The sequence below is a fragment of the Artemia franciscana genome, chromosome 19 (assembly GCF_032884065.1).
Source record: "Artemia franciscana chromosome 19, ASM3288406v1, whole genome shotgun sequence".
In the NCBI taxonomy this organism is placed as follows: Eukaryota; Metazoa; Arthropoda; class Branchiopoda; order Anostraca; family Artemiidae; genus Artemia; species Artemia franciscana.
In genome coordinates this window covers 10,233,001-10,255,635 of record NC_088881.1, presented here as the reverse complement: position 1 = coordinate 10,255,635, position 22,635 = coordinate 10,233,001, and the positions used below count along the sequence as shown (strand labels likewise).

The 22,635-nt window shown below is 31.4% G+C and overlaps 1 protein-coding gene across 4 annotated transcripts in view; it reads right to left on the bottom strand.

Moving 5' to 3' along the window:
- Positions 1-22,348, bottom strand: part of LOC136039276 (synaptic vesicle membrane protein VAT-1 homolog) — a 69,837-nt gene extending 47,489 nt beyond the window's left edge. For 3 of the 4 annotated variants that reach the window (XM_065722858.1, XM_065722860.1, XM_065722857.1), the window contains exons 1-2: positions 22,251-22,338; positions 9,347-9,568 (exon numbers count right to left, since the gene is read on the bottom strand). In XM_065722858.1, coding sequence (XP_065578930.1) covers positions 9,347-9,568; positions 22,251-22,307 — 279 coding nt within the window. In that variant the 5' untranslated portion in view covers positions 22,308-22,338. Of the gene's footprint in view, positions 1-9,346; positions 9,569-22,250 lie in introns of all 4 variants that reach the window. The other variant, XM_065722859.1, reaches the window with a different exon arrangement.
- Positions 22,349-22,635: the final 287 nt, after the last annotated feature.

Below are 22,635 nucleotides of genomic sequence, written 5' to 3'. Positions count from 1 at the left end.
TTAAAGATATTTAAGACATATATGTTCACGTAGAAATCTAATAATGTTTAAGTTTAAAATGACTGATGAACTTACAATGGCAAAAGCCGATGAAGATGCTCAAAGAGTCTATGCCAAAAAACTTGCTGCTGATAGAGAAAGTCAGAAAAGAAAGCGTGCCGAGGAATCAAAAGAACAGCAAGGAAACAGGCTTGAGGCTAAAGAACGCAAAACCGCGCAGTTAGATGAAGATCCACCTGGACAGCGAGAGTCAAAACATATCAAAACTGAAAATGATAGCGATGATGATTGGGTTATGATAGCGATGATGATTGGGTTTGGGATCTTGACTTGGATAAGGTCATCAATGCCTACCAGATTTTAGTTAAAAAAACAAAGGTTCGGCGATATGTATTTCATAGTGAAGCTGAAAAATAAAGGAGAAAAAGAAAACTGAAAAAAGAAAAAATGTAAAAAACTAAAAAATACTAAAAAGAAAAAACACTCAAAGAGAAATTACAGACCGGGACACAAATGACGACCGGGAAAGAGGGAATATAAATAACGACCGGGACACTCAAGGAGAAATTACAGACTGGGATGCCGGGACACAAATGACGACCGGGACACAGGCAATATAAATGACGACCAGGACACAGGTATTTAAGAATATCGTTCAAAGACAAATTTTTAATTGTAAGAACCTACAATGGCAACACCCGAGGAAGCTGCTCAAAACGAATGTATTCACGCCGAAGTAGCTGAGTTGGTAAAGCGTTATGTTTCAGGTTCTAGGTCCGAGAGGCTCCAGGTTTGAACTTTGGCTTTAGCATTAATACAAAAGAAGAAAAAAACTAAAAAAGGTAAAAACTACAAAAAAACTAAAAAGAAAATATATATATATATTTATATATATCATCTTTTCCACAAAAATAATAATTTAGTGCTTCTGCTTAAAAACAGCAATCGAATTGATGCCTCCTGATACGCAACTATCACCAAAGTGGCAATCGTTGTGGTCGGTGATCAGTTCTTACCTCGAGATAATATTCTTTATAGGCGAAACAATCAGTTGACAAGAATTGCTTAAACTCATCGATGCTACGATGCCCTACAATATCCTGACGAATATAAATGACGCCCGGGACACTCAAATAGAAATCACAGACTGGGACACCGGGACACAAATGACGACGGGGACACAGGGAATATAAATGACGACCCGGACACAGGGACACAACTACAACGGGGACGCCGGGGGGCACAGGGGTATATATAAATGACGACGGCAACAAAGGAAATGGTCGATTAGCAATCACCATCAACAAAGCTCAAGGGCAATCAATAGAATCATGAGGTATAGATCTGAATACGGATTGTTTTCCCATGGACCATTATGCGTTGCATGTTCAAGAGTCGGTAAACCTGACAATCTATTTATATGCACAGACGATGGGACAGCAAAGAATGTTGTATATTCGCAAGTTTTACGTAGTTAAAAACATATAACGTAGTTAAAAACTATATATATATATATATATATATATATATATATATATATATATATATATATATATATATATATATATATATCTATATTCACAGGTGGGACATAGGGACACAACTACAATGGCGCGTAACTAATATGGCGCGTAACGACTTACGCGCGCGGGGGGTCTTGGGGGGGGGCACGAAGCGCCCCCACCAACTAGGTGTTGGGGTGGCGCGAAGCGCCACCCCAACAGCTAGTATATATATATATATATATATATATATATATATATATATATATATATATATATATATATATATATATATATATATATATATATATATATATATATATAGTTACAGTTTCTTCTTTAGTTTTTTTTTCTTTTTTAGTTTTTTCGTTTTTTTTAGTTTCTTGTTTTTATTGATTTGTTTTCTTCAATTTGTCAATTTTCATTCTAACATTGACACTTGGAAAAATCTTTACGTGCCAACCATGCTAAAGCTCTAACAATTTATATTAAACCTCAAATTTGGGGTATCTGTTTTAAGGTTTTCGAATTACTTTAATCTATTATCAAAATATTTCGAAATATTTATGCAATTCCCAGTTTTTACATTTTAGTTTGTTTTCTTTTATATATATAGAAGATTTAATCTGGCGTAACAGACAAAGTGTAACAGACATAACACACAGACAACTTATTTATATATATATAGATTCTTTCACTTTTTCTTTCCTCTACCATTTCTTGTTTTTGCTCCTGTTTTCTTACTCAGATTTGTTCCGTCTTTCTATTTTGTTTCGTTCTAATACTCCAGCGTATTTATTTGTTTTTTTGTTATTCTTCTTGATGCGTTCGTTCCTCTTTTCTTAGTTTCAATACGCTTTGACAGTGGTAGTAATCATTGTTACCAATTGTTCCAAATAGGCCTTGACAGTGACAGTGGTAACAGTCGTTCCGACTGTTAGCTGTTGTGTCATTAAAAGTAGACTTAATTGTTCAATCAGGTTCATTTTAATTTTTTTTGATACTTCTCTTACATTGTGAATAAATACAAAAAAATTGAAAAATTGCATTTTACTTTAGTTCAGTCATTCCGACTCTAAAAAAATCTAAAAATTTTACATCCAATTGAAGAGCCCGCTTCTTCGTTGGGTCTTCCACCACCTCTTTTAAACAAAGTTGCCACAGGAAAAAATATAATATATAGAGGACAAATAATAGACAAAACTGTTATTTCAGCCTTTTCTTAGCTGTAAATTAGTAAAAATCAGACCAATTTTGGAAGTTCTTTGTCTTAACAAAGATTTTTTGGTGGTGTGTACCGGATTGATGACACTTTTGGCTAAGTTTTTTGTACTAAGTTCTCTTCTTTTACTAAGTTTTCGCTTCTTGACTAAGTTTTTTGTGCCGTGTGTTGCTGCAGCTAGGCTTGAATTCCAAGTTCCGTATTACAGAGATGACATCAAACCCACTGTACCACCACAGGATACACTCATAAGAGGAGTTAACAGCTATTTTTGAAAATGTGAACGCCAGGGGATCGTTACTATTTCAAATTTAACATTAAGAACATTTTAACGGGCTATGACCAGTTGTAAAATAAGCTAACTAAGGGGACGGGTAAAATCGCATAGGCAGGGCAATAGCGATAGTTAAGTAAAGAACGATGCTGGCACAACGTATTATTTATTTATTGTTTATTTATTTTTTGGTTAGTAATTCTTAGCCCAGGGCACTTCATATCGAAGGAGTTGTAGTAGAAATTTGAGGATGAAAACCCCACCCAGCCCTAAGGGCAAAGATTGTTGAACGACTCGCCATGGCAGCCTCCAGGCCACTCGTGATGTGGTTGAAAGTTGTTCAAACTTGTCCTCTAGAGGAAGTAAAAATCGTAATAAGGTTTCCGTAGGAGAACCTGTTAAATATAATTTGGTTTTATGTAACCATCATTGGTGTCATGGCTGATACCTATTAAAGGACAAACCATGGTACATATTGGGTTTGGTGCAATGCCTTATTCACTGAAGTGTCTCTTACTATTCCAAATAAAACAAGAGCTAAGAGCTCATATGGCACTCGTGACGAGGATGGAAGAGCAAAGAGCACATATGGCATGAGCTCTAGCAAAATTCTAAGAATCAATAGATTGATTTAAAGGAAAATCAGAGGTTTAATTCCGGTTGGGATTTAAAATAAGAGCTTTGAGACACGAGGTCCCTCTAAATATCAAAATTCATTAATATCCGATCACCCACTCGTAAGTTAAAAATACCTATTTTTTTCTAATTTTTCCTCTCCCTTCAGCCTTCAGTCTTCAGATGGTCTAATCGGGGAAAACGACTTTATCAAGTCAATTTGTGCAGGTCCCTGACACGCCTACCAATTTTCATCGTCCTAGAAAGTCCAGAAGCAACAAACTCCCCAAAGCACTGGAACCCCCTAACTCTTCCAAAGAAAGCGGATCCACTCCGGTTATGTCAATCACGTATCTACGAAATTTGCTTATTCTACCCACCAAGTTTCATCCCAATCTCTCCATTTTAAGTGTTTTCCAAGATTCCCGGTGTCCCCCTCCAACTCCCCCTAATGTCACTAGATCTGGTCGGGATTTAATATAAGAGCACTGAGACATGAGTTCCTACTAAATATCAAATTTCATTAAGATCTGATCACTTGATCTTTAGTTAAAAATGCCTCGATTTTTGTAATTTTCCCGAATTAACATCCCCCCCCCTAGTTCCCCTATAAAGGGTGGATCCGTTCCAGTTATGTCTAAGCCTTTCCCAAGATTTCCGGTTTCCAAGATTTCGGCTTCCCCTCTCCAGCTCTCTATATCCCCGTATCCGATTCGAAATGAAAATGGATTTTCTGAGACATAAGATCTTTCTATATATCACATTTCATTAAAATCCGATCACCCATCCGTAAGATAAGGATGCCTCAATTTTCACGTTTTCCAAGATTCCCAGTTTCCTCTCCAACTCTCCCCAATGTCATTGAATCTGTTTGGAATTTAAAATAAGAGCTGTGAAGCACAAGATCCTTTTAAATGTCAAATTTCATTAAGATCTGATCATCTGTTTGTAAGGTACAAATACCTCATTTTTTCTCGTTTTCCCGATTTACCCCACCATCCCAACTCCCCCAAAGAGAGAAGATCAGATCAGGTTATGTCAGTCAAGTATCTTGGACTTTGCTTATTTTTTCCACAAAGTTTCATCCTGATCTCTCCACTCTATGCCTTTTCCAAGATTTCAGGTTCCCCCTCCCCCAAACTCCCGCCCAGTGACATTGGATCCAGTTGGTATTTAAAATAAGAGATCTGAGTTCCGAGCTCCTTCTAAATATAAAATTGCTTTAAGATTAGATCACTCCTTTGTAAGTTCAATATATCTTATTTTCTCTAATTTTTCGGAATTAACCCTCCCCCAACTCTCCGAAGAGCGCGGATCCGTTCCAGTTATTTCAATTACGTATCTAGGACTTACGCTTATTTTTACCACCAAGTTTCATCCGGATCCTTCCACTCTAAGCGTTTTCCAAAATTTTAAGTTTCCCCCTCCGACTCCCTCTAATGTCACCAGATCCGATCGGAATTTAACATAAGAGCTCTGAGACACGATATCCTTCAAAATATAAAATTTCGTCAAGATCTGATCACCCATTCGTAATTTAAAAATACCTCCTTTATTCTAAGTTTTCCGAATTAACCGTCCCCCACTGCCCTCAAATGGTCGAATCGGGGAAACGACTATTTCTACTTTAATCTAGTCTTATCACTGATATGTCTTCCAAATTTCATCATCCTAGCTTATCAGAAAGTGTCTAAACAAGCAAAACTGGGACCGACAGAATTTACGATCGCTATATGTTACTTGGTAAATACCAAGCGCCATAAAAAGCCATAGGCTTTTACCTGTTTGTAGTTTTATATTAATCCAAGTTACAGTAGTAGCTGGAAACCTTGTAATCCAGGTCACAGTGATAACTAGCAGCAACCTAGTAAGAGACGATAATACTAAGAAACATAAAAACCTATAACTCCTAAGAATAGAGTCAGATCAAAACAAGAAGTACATTGTTAGAACTGCCTGGTCCAAAACCAATATAAAGGAAACTTGTCGTCCCTTGGCTTTATCAACAAGGAAAATATGTTGGTTTGAAAATCAAGAAAAGCTACCGCAGCCACGATGTCCTGCATATACGGCATCTTTTTTCTTTCTTTTTTAAATAAATACTAGACAATAAATATCGTCATAGTTTCGTCCTGTGGTGACGCAGTGGGTTTGACCTTAGCTTGGTAATACGGGACCCAGAGATCGAATCATGCTGTAGCAATGCACTACTGGGCCGACGCGGGGACCATAGTAGTCAAGAAGCGTCGTTAATCTGATACAATACAATACAATCGTAAAAAATAGTTTCATTAGAACTATGACGTAGATAGAAAAACACTATATTATGACTTTAGCTCTGATGAAATCCGTTATGTCGTCATGATTATAATATAAGGGGATGTAAGAATACATAGCTTAAACAGTAAGATGGTTTCTTCTAAGCCACTTATTCCTGAGAAAATTGATGAAAGTTAAAATCCTTTTGTTATTAAAAAATGATTTTTAAACTATATGTATTCTATAGTTGCACTCGAAATTACAGAGAGCTTTTTAATGGCTTCAGTTGGAAGGAAATTGATGTATTTAAAAACTTTAACTTGAAAAAATAATTTAGTAAACAAAGTAAATTTTTTATGAAAAACTGCATTTTTCTATAGCTCTGTAGTAGCTAATTTTATTAACATCTTCCTGCATAAGAAAATCAAAATAGAATTTTTACCATTATAAAAACAATCTTATATTGTTTTGTAAAATGCTGTAATTTTGGGGGGTTTTAACAAGAAATCTGATTTGTCGACTGAAACTAGAATAATTCCTGAAAATTTCGATTAAAATAGTTGTTTTTAACTGATAACTGTAAACATTTTTATGATGTCTAAGTAATATTCTTAATTTTATAATTCAAACTAGAAAAATACTTGAAAATAAGAAAAAAAAAGTTTATTTTTGATTTAAAAGAGTCGGCACGTCATTTGAATTCCATTAAAATTTTTCAATTTATCAATGGTCTCTATTTTAAAAGTAATAAGTGTTGCCGTACCTACGTGCGCAACGCATTGACGGGGAAGAAAAAAGTATTAGAGACTTCGAAGAGACATACAAAAGTGTAAAACAAAAAAAAATTAACGATAAGCCGAAGGAACGAGTTGGAAACTAAGAAGAAAGATGCTTTTTCGTAAACTAGAAAAACAAGGTAAAAACAAGAACTAGCCTTTATAGCGCAAAAAGAAAAAATCAGACTAAATCTAATGCTTTCAGAAGCAGTCAAGAAACGAGTCACAGATGAAGAAAAAAAAATCTATGAACTGGAAAAACAGTCGAAAAAACAAGAACTAGACATTGCCGCACTAAAGGAAAATATTTTCAGACTAATTCAAGGTAAGAAATAAGAAAAAGACTTGGTAGATAAAGGCAAAAACATAGAACTAAGGAAATATGGAGTCAAGAAACGAGTCATCGATGAAGAAAGAAGTGTGAACTGGAAAAAACAAAAACCAACAACAAGGCTTTGCAGCGCAAATGAAACTAAATCAAATACTTTCAGGTCATGGTAAGCAAAAAAGGAAAGAACTTTTCCGATCAAAGCAAAACTTAAAAGTAAGGAAAGACGGAAATCAAGATACGAGTCAAATTTAAAGAAGAAATGACTAACAAAGATATAAAGCTTTCGTTATTACCATTCCTTTTCATCTAAATGTAACTTTGATAAGAATTATATTCACTGTTGGTAAAACCATTGAATATGCGGGCAATTTTTTTCAAATAATTTTGTACCTTTATACGATTTCAAATTGAAGTAACATACAAAGTTCAAAAGAAAAAAGCCATTGGCCGAAGCTGAAGGAAGTGAAAAAAGACTAAGAACAACCCCACAAAAGCTACCAAAAATTCTAAATTCACTAGAAATTTCAGTACTACCACTGCTTCCACCCAAGGTAGATAATTTTCCAAGTTTCAAAAATAGTATTGAAGAAAAACAAAAATACCCTGGAAAATACTCCATCGACTCTTAAAACCAAAAACCAAATGTCACATGAAAAAAATGCCAACAGAAGATATGGAATCTAAAAACAAATATTCAAAGAAGAAAATGCATTAAAATTGATCCACACAGTAAAAAAAAATCGAAACACAATTAGGATCAACTATCGATGGCAGAAGACAAAAATGAAACAACCCACAGAAGTGGAAAGGCTCATGTCTGTAATCAAGGAATGTAGTTCCAGATTTGGCGACAAAATTAAAGCTATCTAAAACACCGTCGAAAATTGCTAGAAAAATTGGGAGAAGCCAAGCACTGAAGAGAAGAGAGAAAATCATAAAGAACAATCAAAACTGTTTTAAGTACTGGTTTTGATGCGACTATTTATTGAAGCAACGATTTATTGAGGTGACGATATATTGAAGCAAGGGTTTGATGAAACGACAGTTTATTGAAGCGACGATTTGTTGAAGCAGCAACGAAATTTTTTGTTGAAGTGGCTTTATGCAGACCCCAATATCAAGCATTACTTTTAATAAGGTTTTCTTGTATCATTTCAGAACAAATTCTTTTCTTAATATTCCTCCTAAACCCGTTTGTTTCTCATGTTCGAGTAACAAGTCAGAATAAGTTTTTTCTTAATATTCATCCTAGACCCTTTTTTCAAGATGGATGTAAAAATCATCCTGCTTTGCAAAATAGAAAACCCAAAAAACCAAATCAAACAGCCAAAAAAAATAATGGTATCAGTATCTTCGCCTCAGTGCCATAGAAAGACTGAAAAACAATTTTTGACAGTAAAAACAAGAAAATGTTTTGCCTTTAAGCTCCGTTGGGACAAAGCAATCCTGAAACATCATTTCGACAGACTAAAGAAGTTCGGATTTTAAATTTTCCCTCCTTGTAAGGAGGGGAATCTCCCCCTTCATTAGGAAATGAAGATTTTTCCTTCCAGTTGGAATTTGTGGTAATACGGACATATTTCCTTGATAAACCTTAATCTATTTTAATACTTTTAGGCGGTATGCGACATTAGTAAATATAACAGAAACTTCACAAAGTGACTAAAACCTGTCGCAAAAAGAAACAGTCTTAATAATTAAAAACTTATTAAAAACTCAACTATTTAAATCAATTACAAAAAAAAATGTCGCAACCCAGACCAGAGCAAGCGGTCCCAACCACTTATCCACGAGTACGTCAGGGGGGCGTGTGCCCCCCTGGATCCGCCACTAATATGAATATTAAACTGACAATTCACCTTTATTTGTATTTTTTCTGTGATTAGCAAAAAATGTTCTCGCCTTGGGAAGGCATATCGGTTTAGAGCCCTACTCATGTTAATTTCTGTTAGTTTTGAGTTTGACTCGGTTATTTATTGTAATTTCTCTTCATTTTGGAGTTTCATTTGTTTATCGATGCTGATCTATGCTAGTTTTAAGCTTGATAGATTATTTGTCTTTATTTTTGCTCATTTTTGGTTTATTGGACTTCTTTACATTTATTAAGATAGTTTATTTTATTTAGAGAGTTTTTTAATTAATGTTTTAAAGGACCAAGTCATCCTTGGTCCTAATTACCTAAAATTACCAAAAAATTACGTTAAAAATTACCAAATCATGACAAAGCTCAAAAATGAGGAAACAAAGTGAATCAATCATTCACCTGTATGATGAAAATTTTTCATTAAGCGAAATGACATCAGCAACCAGCTCAAAAATAAACTTAATCAAAGTTTAGTTTCAGCCTTATGGAAGCAAATATATTACCTTTAGATCTAATACTCTAGGACCGACTGCTTCTATTACTCCACTAGCTTCTAATCCAATGACAGTCGGTAGTGATATATCTGGCATGAGTCCAAGTCTCGTATAAATATCGGCGAAATTTACTCCGCATGCCTCAACTCGAACAATCACCTCATCGTCGGCTAGAAGTGCATTGAACTCTCTAGTCTCAACCTTCAAAGACAGGTAAATTTCATGTGAAACCTTCATGTAAAAATAAAAAAAAATGTAAACAAGTAATATAAAAAACATTAAACATAAAAAACTTTAAATAACCTACCCAAACAGAAATTATATACACACAAAGTATAATAATTATACAAAAACATATAAAAACGTAAACTTTATTCAAAATCATCACATAAAAACATACAAAAACGTAAATTATAAACATGCAAAACATAAAAAGCATACAAAACGTGTACAAAAGTGAATTTCATACAAAATCTTAATTTAGAAACACACAAAAACAAAAACCAAAAGCTAGCAAAATAAGATAAATATACAAAAGGATGTAGAACACTAAATTTTTCTTATAAGATTTTCATGTATAAACATTCCAAAACGTCAATTATAAACATGCAAAGCACAATAAACATACAAAACATGTAAAAAAGTGAACTTGATGTAAAAACGAAGGAGAGGAAAAACGAAACCTTATAATTTGGGCTTGTGACTAAGAGGTTTCACGGCCATATGTATCCTAAAAAATTAAGAAGAGCGCGATTGATTTTTGACGGAAAAGACCACCATGTTCACTGTTTGATATTGGCAGTTGCAAAATCAAACAAAAAACAAAAAATGTTGATAAAATAAAAACATTAACAATAAAACAATAAAATAAAAACCAAAGATTTCTAGGTAGTGCAGCTTTCCTTTGAAAGTATAGCTATCTTTGGAAATCAGCAGATAATGAATGTTGTAGTTTTTCCAGAACAAAAGTCTTGTCAAATATAAAAAATTAATTTTTCTAGTTTATGTTCACGTTTCAATGTGGTATTACTAACGAAAATGTGATATTGGAATAAAAACTTCATAATTTTAAAACCAAACCTAAAATTGCGCATCTATATTATATGTGATGCTTCAGGACTTTAGGGTGTCAATTTGATTAGAAATACTGTCTTTACTATGGAATAAAACTTACTTTAAATCAATACAAAAATTTTGGAGTTAGTTTAATGCCATTACTAGGGCTCCTTCATAAGTCTAAGGGTCTATTCTGAATATATTCTAATTCTGTTTCAGAAAACTGCAATGTTTTCACCAATGCATCTTACGAGAACGAATCCAAGGCTTTTAATTGTGATTTTCTTCATCTGAGAATACTTTCCATTTAAACTTGTAGGCAGTGGCACGATTTCCTGATATTTTTGTGGGGATGTAAAATTCAAAATTCAGGGGGAGAATATTGATGTTTTTTTTAATAAAATACGAAAAACAGTATTTCTCTGAACGAAAAACCTAATATAGGTATTTTTCAGAATTTTAGAGCATCGAAAATATAGAAAAAATGGGTATAATATTTCAAAGCATAGCAATGAATAGTTTTCGTCCACTGCTTTGCTTTAGAATGTTATTTCTGTTTTCAGGTTATACCCGATTATACCCTAAATCCTTAATAGCATTAAGTTTGCCTCTTGATAATATTAAATAAAAAAAAACTAATTTTTTTAGCTGAAAGTAAGGAGCTACATTAAAACTTAAAACGAACAGAAATTACTCCGTATATGAAATGGGTTGTCCCCTCCACAATCCCTCGCTCTTTACGCTAAAGCTTTTAATTGTTTTAAAAAGTAGAATTGTGGCAAAAAGTCAAACTTTAGCGTAAAGAGCGAGGGATTGTGGAGGGGACAACCCATTTCATATACGGAGTAATTTCTGTTCGTTTTAAGTTTTAATGTAGCTCCTTACTTTCAGCTAAAAAAATTAGTTTTTTTTTATTTAATTTCTGAACGTTTTTGAATTAATGCATGTTTGGTTTTGGCTCTCCGCACATCAATTATTAAAATGAAATTTGCATATTAATTCCTTTTTTGGCTAAATGGCTTTCTCGTAGTTTTGATCAGATGATTTTGAGAAATAAGGGGTGAGGAAGGAGGCCTAGTTGCCCTGTAATTTTTCGGTTACTTAAAAAGGCAACTAGAACTTTTAATTTTAACGAACGTTTTTATTAGTAAAAAATATGCGTAACTTAAGAATTAACTTACGTAACAAACTTTCATAACCTTATATTTTTATTATGTATACGAGGGGGTTTGTACCCTCGTTAATACCTCGCTCTTTACACTAAATCGTAAGTTTTGTCCCAATTCTTTAAGAATGACCCCTGAATCAGAAAGGCCGTAGAATAAATAGTTGAAATTACTAAAAATACTTTAGCATAAAGAGCAAGGTATTTATCTCCTCCTAAATACCTCGCTCTTTATGCTAAAGTATTTTTAGAACCCCTCATATGCGTAATAATCTCTGTTCGTTTTAAGTTTCAATGCTACTTCTTCCTTTCATTTGAAAAAAACGTTTTCATGTTTATTTTTCATTGTTTTCTTATAGTAATGCTAGAGAATCCTGCGCCCTTTTCATTGAATTTTTCTTCCCCCATGACAGATTCCTCCAAGGAAAGATCCTCCAATATAGCCCCCTCTCCTCAGCCCCACCCCCAAATAAAATAAAATTCCCCTGAAAACGTCTGTACACTTCCCAATAACCATTACTATATGTAAACACTGGTCAAAGTTTGTAACTTGAAGCCCCTCCCCCAGGGATTGTGGGGGAGTAAGTCATCCCCAAAGACATAGTTATTATGGTTTTCAACTATGCTGAACAAAATGGCTATCTCAAAATTTTGATCCGTTGACTTTGGGAAAACAATGAGCGTGGGAGGGGGCCTAGATGCCCTCCAAATTTTTTGGTCACTTAAAAAGGGCACTAGAACTTTTCATTTCCGTTAGAATGAGCCCTCTTGCGACATTCTAGGACCACTTGGTCGATATGATGACACCTGGGAAAAAAAAAAAAAAAAAAAAAAAAAAAAAAATAAACACGCACCCGTGATTTGTCTTCTGGCAAAAAATACAAAATTCCACATTTTTGTAGATAGGAGCTTGAAACTTCTACAGTAGGGTTCTCTGATACGCTGAATCTGATGGTGTCATTTTTGTTAAGATCCTACGACTTTTAGGGGGTGTTTCCCCCTATTTTCATAAATAAGGCAAATTTTCTCAGGCTCGTAACTTTTGATGGGTAGGACTAAACTTGATGAAACTTATATATTTAAAATCAGCATTAAAATGCGATTCTTTTGATGTAGCTATTGATATCAAAATTCAATTCTTTAGAGTTTTGGTTACTATTGAGCCGGGTCGCTCCTTACTACAGTTCGTTACCACGAACTGTTTGATCAGTGTTTTTCTTAATACCAACAAATTTTTCGCAAACTTCTATATAAAACTTTTTTCTTAATATCAACAAATTTTTATCATAATACTAACAAAAATTATTCTTAATAGCAAAAGTGTTTTTCTTAATTAAAATTGTTTTTGACAAAAACATGTTCGTAATAGCAACAACTTTTTTCTTATTACTATTTTTTTCTAACAAGAGCAAGTTTTATTCTGAATAATAACAAGTTTTTCTTAATAATAACGAAAAATTTTCTAAATAAGGAGTAATAATAACATTTTTCAATATAAAACATTTTTATTTATGGATAATAGTTTTTTTCTTAATAGCAACATGTTTCTCTTAATAGTAACAAGTTTCTTCTGAATAGTAAAATATTTATCTTAATACTAAAAAAAGTTCTAATAGTATTGAGTAATAATTGTATTTTTTCTTGATAAAAACATTTTTTTATTAGTAATATATTTTTCTTAATAGCAACAAGTTTGTACTGAATAGTGACACATTTTTTTAAACATTAAAAAGTATTTATCTGAATAATAACAAGTATCTGTTAATACTAACAAGGTTTTTCTTAATAGCAAAGCGTTCGTTATTTCTAAAAACGTTTTTCTTAATATATTTTTTTTTAAATAGTAACATGTTTTTGTTAATACTTAAAAAATTTTCTATGAGTAACAAAGTTTTTTTTTAATGGCAATAAGTTTTTCTTTTCAAACTTGTTAGTTTTTCAACAAATTTTTTTAATAGCAACAAGTTTTTTTTAACTAACAAATTTTTATTGATAGCAATAAGCTTTTTTCTTAATAATAACAAGGTTTACTCTTAATAGTAACATGTTTTTCAAAATAATAAAAAAAACTCTAATAGTAACGAGTAATAATAACGTTTTGTTCTTTTTAAATAATTTTCCTAAATAGCAACAAGTTCTGTTTTAATTATCACTAAAATGTTTTTTTCGTAATAGTAATAGGTTTTTTTTAATAGTAACAAGTTTGTCTCTTAATAGTATTATGTTTTTCATAATACTAACAAATTCTTATAATAGTACCAAGTTTTTGATAATAGTAAGAGTTTTTTTCTTTTCTTAATACTAACAACTTTTAAAAGAATCAAGATTATATTCAAAGTGCTCTTCTGGTGAAAGAACGAGTTCAACTGTCGTTAATTTGTAAGATTTACCCATTTCTAGAGAATAGTGTTTACAAATTCAGCGATCATTGGTAGTAACAATAAAAAGAAACTACCACCCGCTTGAACAAGGCGTTTTCTTTTAAGATATTTTCTTTTGTTTATACAAGCTAGGGCACGTAAAAATGAACAATGCTGCTTTATCTGTTGCATAATACAATTTGACAGTTGAACATTGCCTTCAGTTAAATATAAACAAAGCTCAGTTAGGAAATTAATGAATTCATTGTGAATACCTTGTTTGAGCGTATTTTTACTAAGCCTCGGTTTTGAATTACCTAGGAAGGAAAATAAATATCTATATTCATTTAGATTTTTCAGCGTCATGATCGTGACTAATGTCCTTTTTTACTATTCATAGGTAGATTTACAGTAATTTCATTGCACAAAAATCTTTGACAATAGTTAGCTCTTCAGGTAGGTTTTGATTAAGATGTAACAGAATGTGTGAGTGTAATAAGGTTTATTATTATCTTGATTGTATTTCGATAGTAAAAATTTTGGCTCACCAGTGTATATTTTCTTGTTTAAACATATAGGAGAACTTGAATCGCAAAAAACCCAATAGAAGATGTAATAAAACAAATAAATCCAAGCGTTCTCATACATTTGGTCTGATGAAAGAGGTAACGGAGAACAACAACTATGGAAATATTTTCATAATGAAACGAGACCGTAAATAATTGTAACATCTCTGCAGACTATTCTTCAAAGGATTGAGCTAAATCGTCAATAATAAATCACAAATTTGGTTGAATAATAATAAAAACGTCAAATCTTCGAATCAATTATATTTCTGGGGTAATATTCTTTATTTTATCATAAGATTCTTGCCACACACTTTAGCAATAATAGAAATTTCTCAGATTTCTTAAAACATTTTTCAAGATTTTGTAATATTTTCGTTATAAGTGTTGTTTGTCCATACATTGATGGTATGCAAAGGAATGATCCATATGGTGTTTTAAATTGATGTATACTCCTCCAATATCAAAATACAACTAGCCGAACCTAACCTCAATCTGTTGAATAAATATTCAAAAATAGAAGAAATTGTTTCCTTAATATATAATGCACTACAAAACAACATAAAATAGACACCCGAACATATTTACATATATAAAATAGGCACATAGAAAACAAATTCATGACATTGTCTACCAGGAGGGGGCGGTCGGAGGACAAGGGAGCAACTGCCATGGCCAAAGACCGGAGGTCTAGGGTGGGGCCGGTCAGCGAAAGGGTAAAACAATAGTGTAAAATTAAGCATTTTCTAAGCGATTCTACCTTGTGCAAAATTAAATAAAATATACAAACATAAGAAATAAAAACAAGTTAAAAAATTCCTAGAAAAACAAAATCTACTGAGCTGGAGACTGTCAGGGATAGAAACTGTGTGGATAGAAAAACAAAACTCCCTCCCGCCAACTATTGAACTTTCTCCGGACCAAGACTTTGTCTGTAATCTAAACAAACGTCTTGGTATGAAGTAAGATAGGGACCATGTGTTAATACCTTCACACTGCACGCTTATACATAGACTTTATCCAATATGGCATTTTTTTGACTCGAACTGTATAGTTTGAAATTTAAAAGAGCGAGTGTCACGGAAATTTGCTCTTTAAAACTTGAAAACTATACAGTTTGAGTCAAAACAAATGCAAGAGGATTCGTTCACAAAGTGTTTAATAGTATACTATTTTAAAGTTTTCCGCTCGGTGCTGCTTGGTGCTAGAATATTTTTAGAATATCCTAGAAACATCTATTATTGCAATTGTGTGGCGAGGACTCTATGATAAAATAATCAGTATTGTACTAGACATAAAATTCATGCAAGGACTTGAAGCGTTTACTATTATTGAGCACAACTCGTGGTTATCATCGATAGTGTTGCTCAATCCATTGAAAAATGGTATTAAGAGACGTTACAATTATTTTAAAAAATTCTTATTTTAGTAAATACATGTTAAAAAATTGTTGCTACTAAGAAAAACCTTGTTAATGCTAAGAAAAACTAGTTACTATTCAGAAAATTATTATTCAGAAAAAAACTTGTTACTATTAGACAAAATTTGTTAGCATTAAGATAAAACTTGTTGCTTTTAAGTGAAATGTTTTTATCAGGAACAAAATGTTATTATTACTTGCTACTACTAAAAAAAAATTAGCATTAAGAAAAATATGATATTATTAAGAGATAAACTTGTTACTATTAAGAAAAGCTTGTCACTATTATAAAAAGAACTTATTAGAATCAATAAGGAAAATCTGCCGTTAAGAAATACATTTTCATCACGAACAAAATGTTACTATTACTCGTTACTATTAGAAACATTTTTATTAGTATTGAAAAAAAAGTTGTAACTTTTATGGGACAAACTTGTTAATATTAAAAAGGGAAAAAACTAATAACTATTACGAAAAATTTCTCAGTTTTAAGAAAAACCTTATTGCTATTAGAACATTTTTTTAGTATTAAGAAAAACTTGTTTCTATTAAGAAAAACCTCGGTTCAAAAAGAAATATTTGTTAGTTTAAGGAAAAATCTTGCTAGTATTCAGAAAAAATGTTACTACAAAGAAAAAAACTTGTCGCTATTAAGAAAAATGTTTATGTCAAGAACAAACGTGTTGCTATTAAGAAAAATGTTTATATCAAAAACAAACTTGTTGCTAATAAAAATTAACCTGTTACCATTTAGGAAAAAAACTTGTTACTATTAGAAAAAATTTGTTAACATTAAGAAAAAACTTGTTGCTATTAATTAAAATGTTTTTATTCAAGAAAAAAATGTTATTATTACTTGTTATTATTAGAAATAACTTGTTAGTATTAAGACAAACATGATATTATTAAGAAACAAACTTGTTACTATTAAGGAAAACATGTCACTATTATCAAAAGAACGTATTAGAATTAATGAAAAAACTTTCTACTGTCAAAAAATATAGTTTTTTGAAGAAAACAAAATTTATTATGACTCTTTACTATTAGAGAATTTTTTGTTAGTATTGAAAAAAAATTGTAACTATTAAGTAACAGACTTGTTACTGTTAGAAAAAACTTATTACTGTGCTGAAAAAATTTGTTAATTAAAAAATTGCTGTTATTAAAAAAATGTTTTTATCAAGAACAAAATGTTATTATTACTTCTTACTCTTATAAAACAAATTAGTATTAAGAAAAACATGTTATTATTCAGAAACAAAATTTTGCTATTAAGAAAAATGTTTTCATCAAGAATAAAATGTTATTATTGCTCGTTACTATTAGAAAAAAAAATTAGTATTAAGAAAAAATTTTACTATTCAGAAGAATCTTGTAGCTATTTAGAAAAACATTTCAGTTATAAGAAAAAAACTTGTTGCTATTCAGAAAATTCATTTATCAAGAAAACATATTATTATTACTCTTTACTATTAGAAAAAAGTCTGTGAGTATTAAGAAAAACTTTAACTATTACTCGTTACCATTAAGAAAGTTTTTGTTTTAGTATTAAAAAATTGGTCCTAGTAAGAAAAATTTTTTATTATTAAAATAAAATGTTGCTATTCAGAAAAACATTTTACTATTAGAAAATATTTGTTAGTATTAAGAAAAAACTTGTTGCTATTAAGAACAAATTTGTTAGCATCAAGGAACACTTCAGAAACAAAAGAAACAAAGTAAAAAGTGTTCCTTGATGCTAACAAATTTGTTCTTAATAGCAACAAGTTTTTTCTTAATACTAACAAATATTTTCTAATAGTAAAATGTTTTTCTGAATAGCAACATTTTATTTTAATAATAAAAAAATTTTTTTACTAGGAACAATTTTTTAATACTAAAACAAAAACTTTCTTAATGGTAACGAGTAATAGTTAAAGTTTTTCTTAATGCTCACAGACTTTTTTCTAATAGTAAAGAGTATTAATAATATGTTTTCTTGATAAATGAGTTTTCTGAATAGCAACAAGTTTTTTTCTTATAACTGAAATGTTTTTCTAAATAGCTACAAGATTCTTCTGAATAGTAAAATTTTTTCTTAATACTAATTTTTTTTCTAATAGTAACGAGCAATAATAACATTTTATTCTTGATAGAAACATTTTTCTTAATAGAAAAATTTTGTTTCTGAATAATAACATGTTTTTCTTAATACTAATTTGTTTTATAAAAGTAAGGAGTAATAATAACATTTTGTTCTTGATAAAAACATTTTTTAATAACAGCAATTTTTTAATTAACAAATTTTTTCAGCACAGTAATAAGTTTTTTCTAACAGTAACAAGTCTGTTACTTAATAGTTACAATTTTTTTTCAATACTAACAAAAAATTCTCTAATAGTAAAGAGTCATAATAAATTTTGTTTTCTTCAAAAAACTATATTTTTTGACAGTAGAAAGTTTTTTCATTAATTCTAATACGTTCTTTTGATAATAGTGACATGTTTTCCTTAATAGTAACAAGTTTTTCTCTTAATAATATCATGTTTGTCTTAATACTAACAAGTTATTTCTAATAATAACAAGTAATAATAACATTTTTTTCTGTAGTAAAAAACATTTTAATTAATAGTAACAGGTTTTTTCTTAAAGTTAACAAATTAATGGGTATGGGTTCGTTTAAAACCATTGATGGGATACTACTGAAGTTATAATTTTTGTTGGTTTTCAGCTTATACTTTGCTCTTTACTTCCTTCAAAAAAACAATTTTTTTAAAAATTAATTTTTGCCCTTTTTGAATTTAAATTTAATGCAAAAGCAACACTGCTATTATTTTTATTTTTTTCAAGGGGGAAGCACTCTTATATAAGGAATAGTTTCTGTTTGTTTTGAGTTGTAATGTCGCTACTTACATTCAGTTGACAAAAAATGGCTTAATTTCTGATTGTTTTTCAAATAATGCTGAGAAATCTATGATATACAATATGGTGTACACGATTTTTTAAGGTGGGTAACCTCGACAGTTAGAAAAGAGTAACTATTTTTCAAAACCTATGCAATTTTTTTTATGTCTAACTTATTTCACTAAACATCACCCCCCCCCCCCTGTTAAACGCCAACAATATAAACATGCAGGTGTGTGAATAGCAATAAGCACGAATAAGTTTGAAAGTAACCTGATAACCAGAAAAATATCACAGAAAAAAATGTTAGTAGGTTCTTAGTGCTATGATTCCTCTATATACATTACAAATTGTTTTATTATGTCTATTAGATAGTGAAAAAAAGGAAATAATATGAATAAATAAATGTAACAGTAGTCAATCTTTCTTTCAAGATACAACTTTGAGTGGTTCCAGAACCATATGCCTACACTTCTCCAATTCCTGAGTGCAAGGGGTTGGGGTCTGGGGCGTAATTTATTCCAAAAATAGTGTATGGAATAGTTCACAATTCACAAAAAAATAAACAAAAATAGTGAACTAGCTGAAAAATAATCATATATGAGGCATAAAACCATGATTGAAGTGAAAATACCTGATTAGGGAACTGAACCCTTTCCATTCTGATATCCAATCGAATCTAATTGTTCTTGAAGAACCAAGTTGTGAAACTCACTGCCCTTTTCTCAAATACAATGGAGAGCTCTATCATCACCAAAAGTAAAGTTACTGGACATAATTCAGCAAATACATTTGTAATTTGCAATTATATAACATTGAGTTAATAAAAGCTTTTATGATAAAGAGTAAGATATTTAAACTATATTGGCAAAGCCCAACTTTTGCGAACAGGAGGAGAGGAGGGGATACGTCAATGAACAGTCATTTGGAATTTTGTGATTCAGTTATTTGTTATTCTACGAATTTCTTCCTCCTAAGAACTGCCGATATTTCAAGAATCATTTTGCGAGCCCCCACGTCGGCTGACCGTGTTAAAGAATTCATAGTGAATTCACCCGGCGGACTAATGAGACTTACTAACGGGGCTGGGAGAGGGAGTATACGAGAGGGTTTCTGGTGTGTATCCAGTTAGCAGTTTTGGACCATAGCTGTTATAATGGTATTCTTTAATGCTTCCAAGCATTTCTACTTAAGAAGTGACACCAAAAGTGACTTTTTAGTGTTAAGTAGCATTTACGGATGATAGAACTGGTAAAAAGCACGTAGATAGGATAAATAGCTTTCAAATAAGCCATTAAACATATCTCTATGAAACTTTTGATGCCCACTAGCCCCAGCTTTTCCACTTGAGGCTTGGCACCAATAGTGCCATTTTTAGTGCCATTTGGCACTTGCAGATGGTGTATTTTATAGGGGACGCGATAATATGAGCAATATCTTTTATGTGAGCTATTAAAAATTTCTCTACGATGTTTTGATAGAAGTGGCACAAAAAGTGCCATTTTAGTGCCATATGGCACTTGTACATGGCAGCGTTTATAAAAAGCATGTATATATGAGAAATATGTTTTGAATAGGCCGTTAAGCACCTCTCTATGATGTTCCGGTAGCCCACTAGGCTTGAAAAAAAAGTGAGACAGATTCACAATAAACTTTTACGAAATAATAGTTACAATTCTTAAATCAATGTCACAAAGCAATTTTTTTCACTAGTCAGTTTTTTTTAAAAGCGTATTTAACTTTTGGTTTTTATGGGCTGTGGTTCGCTCTTTATTAGGTTACAGCAACTACTGCAGCCATGAAAAGCTAATGGGCAACATTTATTGTGAAACGTGCAATTTCACATCTGGGCTAAAGCTGCAACTTCTACGGAAAGAACATGATGCTTACCGCTGGAATCATTTGTTTCAGATCTATGTGTTTAACAAGCAAAGACTTTCATAGTATTTAGACATTTTTTAAGATAGTCTGAGGTTATTTTTAAAAATAAAACAAAATTTTACCTGTCTATACGTTTGAAAAAATAAATTTTACGCATTTTTCAATCCAAAAATATGCAAGTAAATTTCAAAATTAAATTCGCAATTAGATACAGCCAAATCTTAGCTACAAATTACACCCCAACCGAAGCTTGCACAAACAACATACATTTTAAGGTAATGCAGGGCTTCCACGTTGTCCATAAAGTTAATAAACCGTTTTCCTCCCATAACTTTGTTGAGTTTATTGCTATTAGAAAACAGTTAAATTTATTTAAATTTTCAAGAAATTCTGCGAATTTTTTTCGAATTCTGCGAAGACTTGTGAAAAATTTCAAATAAACCAAACACAAATTAGTGTTTTTTTTTAGGTAGGTAAGTAAATTTATTCAAAAACAATACGATAGCTTTCATTCGTCAGCTAAAACAAAATAGGCCACAATGGTCTGTAAGCATAGCTGACATCTAAAATGATCCATCTTTTAAAAATAATTCACATATCATTAATAATAAGCAAACAAGATAAACAAAAAAAGAAAAACAAACAAAAAACTGATTATCGTTTTAACAAATAGGGGAGGGGGAAATATACCCTTCTCTTTGTTGAAAATACCCAGCATTCCTAATTGTTCAAAAGATGGGCCTTGAGGTGACAAATATAATACTGTATAGTTATCCAAATATTTTGTTTGATAAAAATAAGTGTTGGACAAAAACATAAATTTTCATCTATTATTAAAAGGAAAAAAATGCTTAAAAAGATGGTTTTTCTCAGTTCCATGTCTGTTTATTTCAGTAATGTTCTGTGAATTTTTTTTCTAAAATCAAAAAGGTAAAAGTAAAAATTTTATGGACTGCAATTTCATGAAACACTTTATTGACGTTGTGGGAGCCCTGCATAAGAATAATTAACAGGGCTCCGACGGCGTCAATAACGTTGAAAAAGCTGTCCACAAAGTTAATAAATCATTTTTCTCGTATAACTTTGCTGACTTTATTGCTGTTAGTAAAAAATTTGACTGAAAAACTTTATTTAATTTTTTCAAGAAAATTAACAATGTTCAGCCAATAGCAGAAGACTTGTGGAAAATTTCCTATAAATTACAGCCAAATAAGTGTCTACATATACAATAGTGCATACTTTTTTTAATATTATGCTTGGTAATAGAACAAAGGCTAGACAAAAAAATATTCATGACCCAAGTCATACTTATTAAAATGAAATAAAGTAAGGAAGCGGTTTTCCTAGCTCCAAGTCTGATTATTTTAGTAATAAAAAATAGTACTCTTTGGGTTCACAAAAACCTTTATTAAGATTACTGACGCCATGAGAGCCCAACATGATAGTCTTCAATTGGCAGTCTATTTATAATCCGCCTATCAGGAATCAGATTGCACTGATACAGTGATCATCACTGATACACTGATCATCAGTGATGCACTGATATACCTACTAGGCAAATGAAAGTCACTGTATTTCGTACCTGAATTGAGCTTAAACCACCAAAACTTTTTAAACAAATGCACTGTATTTCTTCCATTTTCAAAACTAGACTGTGCTTGGTAGATACTCCTTGGATACTAAAACGGGTAGTGATTACCACAACCCAAATTTCTGGTTTTTAATACATTTAATATCCATTAATGTTTGATGACAGTTCTGTAGACTTCTGTCAGTTTGCTTGCATTAAGCACCTACGAATCAGAGATTGTGACATTTTCTGATGAACCCTATCCTCCTAACATTTTCTCATGTTTGATTATGCTTTTAGAAAACCTTCTTATTCCAATTGAAAGGCCCCTTCTTTTTGAACTTTAATTCAACTTTGTTTCAACTCTAACTTCAATTCAAGTTTGTATTGTTATTCC